This window comes from Ictidomys tridecemlineatus, chromosome 10 (genome assembly GCF_052094955.1).
Source record: "Ictidomys tridecemlineatus isolate mIctTri1 chromosome 10, mIctTri1.hap1, whole genome shotgun sequence".
NCBI lineage: Eukaryota > Metazoa > Chordata > Mammalia > Rodentia > Sciuridae > Ictidomys > Ictidomys tridecemlineatus.
In genome coordinates, this window is record NC_135486.1 from 132,393,973 (window position 1) to 132,401,373 (window position 7,401).

A 7,401-nucleotide genomic window follows, 5' to 3' on the forward strand; every position below is an offset into this window, starting at 1 on the left:
GGTGGAAGCCATGAGGTAAGAGGATTCTTGCAAATATTTCAAATGTGAGTTAACTTAGATCACCCAGTTCCAAGAGAAGGTGGAGCCAGAGTTCTCTTCCTCTTAGTTGATCAGACCCTGGGCCCTAGGCTGTACCCAAAACTCTGTGCTCTGTCCAGAGGTAAAATTGTGAGCATCTACTAAGTATGTGCTAGACTTTGTTCAAGCCCCTTACCATCACTACCTCATCTGTTCCTTGAAACAACCTTTAAGAGGCAGCTTTTATTATTAGTAGTAGTAGTACCCCCAGTCTACAACTGGGGAAGGTCCAGAAAGAATAAACGACTAACCCAAACTAGTTCTCGTCTGGGTGCAGCCAAGTGGATAAAAGCCATTGATTCAGAATTCTGGGTGTTAATTTCAAATCATTTGTGGCTCTTTTCCAAACTCTGTATTCTGGAACTGGGAAAAAGCAGCTGGACCTCCAATAAGTAAGTTCTAAGATTTAGAATAAAAAAGAAACTACCAACTAACAAAACATTTTAACATACACACGAGTCTCAAAAAAAGAAAAAAAAAAAAAAAAGGATGTGGAGGAAAGGAAGTTAAATGCCCTCCCCAGAGGCAATGAATGGCTTCTCTGGATTCTTCCAGGCTGCAAGCAGCAAACTTCATTCTAAATGGTGGATGGTGGCGCACGCCTGTAATCCCAGACCCCGGAACCTGACGATCACAAGTTCGAGGACAGCTTCAGCAATTTAGGGAGGCCACCCTCCACCCGCGCCGCGCCCGGCAGCAAGACTCTATTTCAAAATGAGAAATAAAGAGGCCTGGGGGTGTAGCTCAGTGGTAAAGAGCCCTTGGGTTCAACCCGCAGCACCAAATTAAAAAAAAAAAAAAGTTGTGAACTGTTATTGTAATTAAAATTAGCAAATATCCAGGGCTTTTTTTTTTTCAGATTCTTATTTTTGCACAGTAAGTGCTAAAAATTCGTCGAATCTCCAATGTTTTCCTTACCTGTGCCTCTCCTCCAGGACTCACCTGGGGAGGTAGATTCTATCGATTCTCAACTGCAAATGCCTGAAGAGGCTCCGCCCCTACATCCACCTTTAACTAGCTCTATTTTTCCCTGGCGTTACTTTGAAAGTCTCGCGAGAGCTCACCCGCTTCCCATAACACTGTGCGCTCGCCCCTCCCGTCCTCTTTCCGCCATCTTTTCGTGCCGGTAAGTAACTCTCTGAGAGCTTCAACTCCATCCGCCGGCTATCAGAGCCATCCCGAGTCTGAGCCTAGGCTTCGATGCCCTGCGAAGACTATGGGACCCTCCTGGGCCGGGTATCCTGGCCTTGTGAGGACCTGGGCACAGTTACAGAAGACCCTTGCCGGGCGCCCCACCCTTTGCACCCGGGGATCCCGGGCACGAGGGGTGCAGGCCACATTGCTCTGAAAACCGGAGCTTTCGACCCGCGGGAAAGGCAGTAGTCCAGGCAACCCCGGTTCGGCCTGCGGCGCTTGGTACTTCCTTTAGCGGCTGAGGCAGCGCTTTGGCTCGGGCCGGCGGGAAGCATCGGGGACGGTGGCCGGGGTGGGTCGTGCAGCTTGTTGCTGCGGGCTTCTGAGCCGGGAAAGTCGCGTTCTGCCGGGATCGGCACTTTGCGGGGCACTGACCTCAGCCTTCTGTGCTTCGGGTTTCCTCCTCAGACCCTTTGGTTTTGTTGGACTTTAGGAAGCAGCTTGGATCTTCACGCTCGGCTCTTGCAACACGCTTTGACTTCCGTACATAGGAGCTTTTGAAACTTTATTTCCAACTCCTGTACTTTTTAAAATTAGATTGTGAAATTCCCAAAATACATATGAATCAAGTTTTAATGTGCTGTGTGATAGGTGAATAAGGTTTTGCATTATTCCATTTCCTCCTTTGGCATGGTTTTAGCAGCGCAAGGACTGACTGCAGCATTAACAGATTCAATAAAAAGTAAATATATTGAAAGAATCATTATTAGTGTGCCTGCAGTTTGTGTCCGTTGAAAGACACCATTCGTGGTGGCTTTTAATGGAAATGATTGCCACTGTGGTACACTTGGGTTTGGGTATCTTAACCTGGTATAGGGAAATATCATAGGTTTTAGTGTATTTAATAGATGAACGTTAAGTAGCATTTTTGGATATGAGAAGGTTGAAAGTGAATTAACTTAAAGGACATTGTTAATAAGACGGGTGTTGCTGATTTTCAAATTTGGGAAACATTGCTGATGATTCTTGGCTTAAGTTCTCAATAGTGGGGTGTGCCTGACATTTTCTTTTGGATAGCTGGCACTTCCCGCCATAGTGGGGAATTTTCCTGGGTGCCCGGAATATTGCATAGACTTAAAAAAGCTTCCTCACAAGGGGACTAGAAGGAAAAGAGTGGTACTGTGATGGCTGGATGTATATTACTGTTGGCAATTCCATTTTGTAAAACCCATTTTGTCTTCCTGAACAGCCATAATGGTGCGCATGAACGTCCTGGCTGATGCTCTCAAGAGCATCAACAATGCCGAAAAGAGAGGCAAACGCCAGGTCCTTATTAGGCCGTGCTCCAAAGTCATTGTCCGGTTTCTAACTGTGATGATGAAGCATGGTGAGTGTGTTGCCCTGTTTTGTGTCAGACTCTTTAAGGAACCAGTCCTGTAGAAATGGGGTGGGGGAAGTGTGTCAGTCACCTGGGAAGTAATACTGTTGAATTGTGGGTCTTGGAAGAGGAGGTCATTTGTACAAATGAAAACTGCTGAGGAGTCATGAAGCTTGTGTCTGGGAGCTAAGTGACAAGTCTTTGCAATACAGATAGGCTCCTGAGCTTTTTCAAGAGTTCTTTGGAATAGAAAGGAAGGGTTGTTGCTTTGTGTCTTTGACACAACTAGTCTTTGGAAGTGGGAAACTGAAGGGCAAAGGGATTGTAATCCCTTTTAGAATTGCAGGTTGGTTTCTTTTGGGTGCTGCTCCCAGAATTTTATATAGTGAAAACTTAATTCTGGTGCACATCAACTGTCATTCCAGGTGAGGAGAATACTCTAGTAGGCAAGAGCAGGAATATTAAGAGAAGCATGAAGGTTCAAGTCTCAAATTGATGTCTTTTATTTTATATGGTTTTTTACATTCTATAGGTTACATTGGCGAGTTTGAAATCATTGATGATCACAGAGCTGGGAAAATTGTTGTCAACCTCACAGGCAGGTTAAACAAGGTAAGGATTGATTTACACACTGCAGAGCCTTAAGAATTCTCTAACTTTGTAAGGGTTTTTATAAATACCAAATAGTGGTGCCATAGTCGTTCATTTCTTTCATATCACATCTAACTTTGTTCTCCGGGGTGTTTGCAGTTGTCAGTTTCCTGTGGTATGTGAGCTGTCTGAAGAGAGATGAGGGGTGATTACTGAAACTATAGTGGTAGTGGTATTTGACTTTTGGATTCTATATTGTCCACCTCAGTGGTTTGAACTTGGGTAGCTTAACTTGGCCTTTCTCTTTAGGTGATTTTTTTTTTTTTTTTATGCATCTTGTAACTTTGCATAAATGGGGTTCAGTGAATTGATTTAAAGGTCAATGTTCAGGCATGGTCTTCACTTGTGTCTTTGAGGTCTAGTCTGCATTTCAATTCGATTTATCATCAGTATAACCAGAGAGACCTATTTTTAAAAATTATTTTTATTAGTGCATTATACTCATACATAATAGTGGGGTTCATTTTGAAATATTCATAAATGCACACAGTTTAAATCCCCAGTGCTTTCCCTCTCCTTTCCCCTGATCCTTTCCTTTGGGTAGACCTGTTTGATTCTGATCCATATGACTTCGTGATTGGATTGGTTGCATGTATTTGGGAGCTGGTGTCAGCCAGTTAGGTAAGAGTAGCAGCAGTTAGCTGCTACTCTGCTTTCTGCATTCAGGCTCATGCATAGCTTTTGGATTTGCAAGGAGCAGGTCCTGTAGTCCAACATAGATGGGTAAAAAGAACAGGCCAAGAAAGTGGGTTTCCAAAGTCATGCTACCAGCAGTGGCTGGATTGGTAGGGTTATTTGATAATCCAGCTGGTTTTACAAAGTTGCTTCCTTGTATGATGAATGTGCATCATGTTAAGTAAAAACTACAGAATCTGAAGTTTTTGTGAAAGATTTGAAGAACTTTGCAAGGCTGCTTTTTGGTAATGCTGCTGAGGTGAACCCAAGGCAGCATAGGCTGTACTGCTGAGCTACATCCTCAGTCTCCCTTGCCCCCTCCCAGTTAATTAATTGGTTAATTAATTAATTAATTTTGGTGGGCTATCAGGATTGAACTCAGAGACACTCAACCACTGAGCCACATCCCCAGCCTATTTTGTATTTTATTTAGAGATAGAGTCTCACTGAGTTGCTTAGTGCTGGCTTTTGCTGAGACTTGCTTTGAACACACTGTCTTCCTGCCTCAGCCTCCTGAGTGGCTAGGATTACAGGTATGTGCCACTGTGCCTGGCCTGTTGATTTTTTTTGACAGGGTCTTGCAGAGTTACAGAGGCCTTGAACTTGGGCCTACCTTGGCCTCCTGAGTGGTTGGAATTAAGGTGTGCACCACCATGCCCTGCTACAAGGCTAATTTTAAGCCTATTGTTTTGTTATAGTATTGGCCATTAGAAGAACTGAAAGTAGGGTTTGGAATCACCATTCTTTCTAATTCTGACCCTCACAGTATGTTTTTGAAGTGGAAAGGAATGTCTCCTAAGCGTACTAGTGATTTATAGAGTGGATTTTGTGAACGAAGTTAGTAGATGCTTGAACATTTGTTTTAGGATTTGCATATAGTCAAGTGATTACAGTGTCAGATGCTCTTGTTCTAGAGGATGGTTACTGTGTCCAGTAGCAAAGAAATGGAATTAATTGAAAGAACTGCTTCTTTGTGCCTTCTGTCAAGAGTTTGTGTTTTTAGTTTCTAGGTTCACTATTTGACCCCACAGATTCATTTCTGTGAAGTGTGAAGATGTCTGACCCTAGTCTTACCTGACTTGGGCTCTCAGCTCTCCAGCCCCCAGGATACACACTAGGGATACTGTGCTGCCAGTATTGCTTTCCTTCTCTTTCATGACTTTTTCTTGTGGGCAGGCGTAATTTCGCTTTGATATTTGTTAATGACATTTACATCAGATTACACAGAATAGGTTCCCATAAAATGTTGGTTGGCTTTGTGTTACTTAGTTTTTCTGTTTAGTGGTGAAAGCGTAAACAATTTAATTAAAGAAAATTTTTTTTGTTTTCTTTCCCAGTGTGGAGTGATAAGCCCCAGATTTGATGTGCAGCTTAAAGACCTGGAAAAATGGCAGAATAATCTGCTCCCATCCCGTCAGTTTGGGTAAGTTGGTTTTCCTCAAATAGAAACATTAGTGCTATAAATTGCTGTGATGCAGCTTGGTTGCTTTTGTTTTTTTTTCTCCCAGTCAGCTTGACTTAAAAATTAGCTCAGGTGCCACGTTGCATGTGTTAGGCTTTAGGTTCTGAGACACAGTCTAGACTGACAGCAGCAGATTAAGGTCCACTTTGATGTCTGCTTGCTGCATATAGTGCAGTTCCCATCTGTGTTACCTGTGATTGCTGGACTGGCTTCTGAATCCCAGGCTTTGATGAAAGAAAGCTTGAGTTGAAAATCTTTTTCTTAATCCTCATTTTCCCACTTGAAAGAATTGAGAGCCTTGATTTCCTCATCTGTAAAATGGTAATGCAGGTTGCCACCCCTAATCCAGAAATCTGAAATGCTCCAAAACCAAGAACTTTTTTGAGTATCAACATGATGCTCAAAAAAGTTTGGGTTTTTGGATTAGAGATGCTTTGGATACTACCTGACTTAATTCTGGTAAAGCTCTTCAGGATCTGAAACGGTAAATGCTGTTGTGGTTAAGAACTGAAGTCCTCTAACTCCCCCAATTGTGTTTGTGATATGGGTGAATATGGTCTCACTTCGTGATTGTTACTGTATTGGATGTTCTTTGGAGAATTAGTTCTGTCCAATAATGATGCTGATATGTTGCATTGGTCTCATAGTAAGCCATGGGGTAAACTCATGTCTCTTACCCAAGTGCATAAAGTGGCAACATTTTAAGTTAAAGGAGTTTCCTGCATTTGCTTTTAGTTAAGCTTAAAATCTCCATGTTTGCAAAGGTCAGTGCTCTGAATGTGTGGAGATGGGGGTCTCTGGATTTGGATCTTTGGTTTCAGGAGTCATGTTTGCATGCTGTTGGCCCAGATAGTCCCCAGCTTGTGTGGCAACATCAGTGCCCTTGTGGCTCATAGGGAGGCACGCTTACCCACTGAGAGGCGTGGTGTTTTTCTTCTGTAGCAGAAAGCAGCCGCATATTAACTGTTAAGCTCACCAGTCTTTTTTTTTTTTTTCCCTCACTTCATAGTTTCATTGTATTGACAACCTCTGCTGGCATCATGGACCACGAAGAAGCAAGAAGAAAACACACAGGAGGAAAAATCCTGGGATTCTTTTTCTAGGGATGTAAAATATACATATAATAAAATGCCTCACTGGACTCTCCTTCTACTTGGTTGTTTTGAGCTTTCATGGCAGTGTGCAGCTGCTGTGGTAATTGGTGAATGCTGTTTCCCTGGAGTGACCAAGGTAGTCTTGCAGTCATACCGTGTCATGGTTCACCTGAGAATGCTGGGTATAGCCCTAGGTTGTTGAATATGGGTTGAGGTTCAGGTTCTAGAGACTTAGTTTATACCCTGGAAGGACTGGGGATTTCCAGTGGAGCTTGACAACATATTTTATATACTGTTGTAAATATTCCTAAAAACGTGGTTATCGCTTCTGACTGTGTAAGTGCTCATAAGACAGGCAGGTAAAGTCCACAGCTCCCCGACTCATCTCACAGTAAACACTGTGGCATGTCAGTAACATTTTAGTTGTGTGTGTGAGTAAAAGAGTCACTTTTTAAACACCTTTGGGAACTCTGAGAGGCGTTTTTCTTCTGTAGACCTGTCACAGCATGGGGGGGGTGTTGGCTCATTTTGTTCTGTCTGCAGTTAGTTGGCAGTAGCATCAATCTGATTTCCTTGCATTACAGGATGGTTTCTTTGCATTTGAATTGTTAGGAAGATTTCAGGGATAACAGATAAAACGAATACCCGGACCTGGAGACAATTTGGACTCCTTTGCTGGGAAGTGTTTTTAAAAGAGCTCAACCACCACAGAGCAGCAGGGGAGATAGAGTAGGGCTGTGTCACCCTCTGCCCAGCCACCAGCCCAGTGCAAATTAACAAGGACCACATTAAGGCAAGGAAACTGGACCACTGAATTTTTACCAACAGTTTTAATTACAGCAAGTAATTTATCATAAAATGGGTTTTTTGATTGTGTATCTTTTTTAAAATATTTTTTTTTTCAGTTGGATACAATATTTTATTTTTAT

General features: G+C 42.7%; 1 protein-coding gene across 1 annotated transcript; it reads left to right on the plus strand.

The window, feature by feature from the left end:
• Window positions 1-1,086: 1,086 nt before the first annotated feature.
• Rps15a (ribosomal protein S15a) lies at window positions 1,087-6,524 on the plus strand. Its single transcript, XM_005323702.5, has 5 exons — window positions 1,087-1,204; window positions 2,462-2,599; window positions 3,123-3,202; window positions 5,254-5,339; window positions 6,388-6,524. Exons 2-5 carry the CDS (start codon window positions 2,467-2,469, stop codon window positions 6,479-6,481), a joined length of 393 nt encoding a protein of 130 aa, XP_005323759.1. The 5' UTR covers window positions 1,087-1,204; window positions 2,462-2,466; the 3' UTR covers window positions 6,482-6,524.
• Window positions 6,525-7,401: the final 877 nt, after the last annotated feature.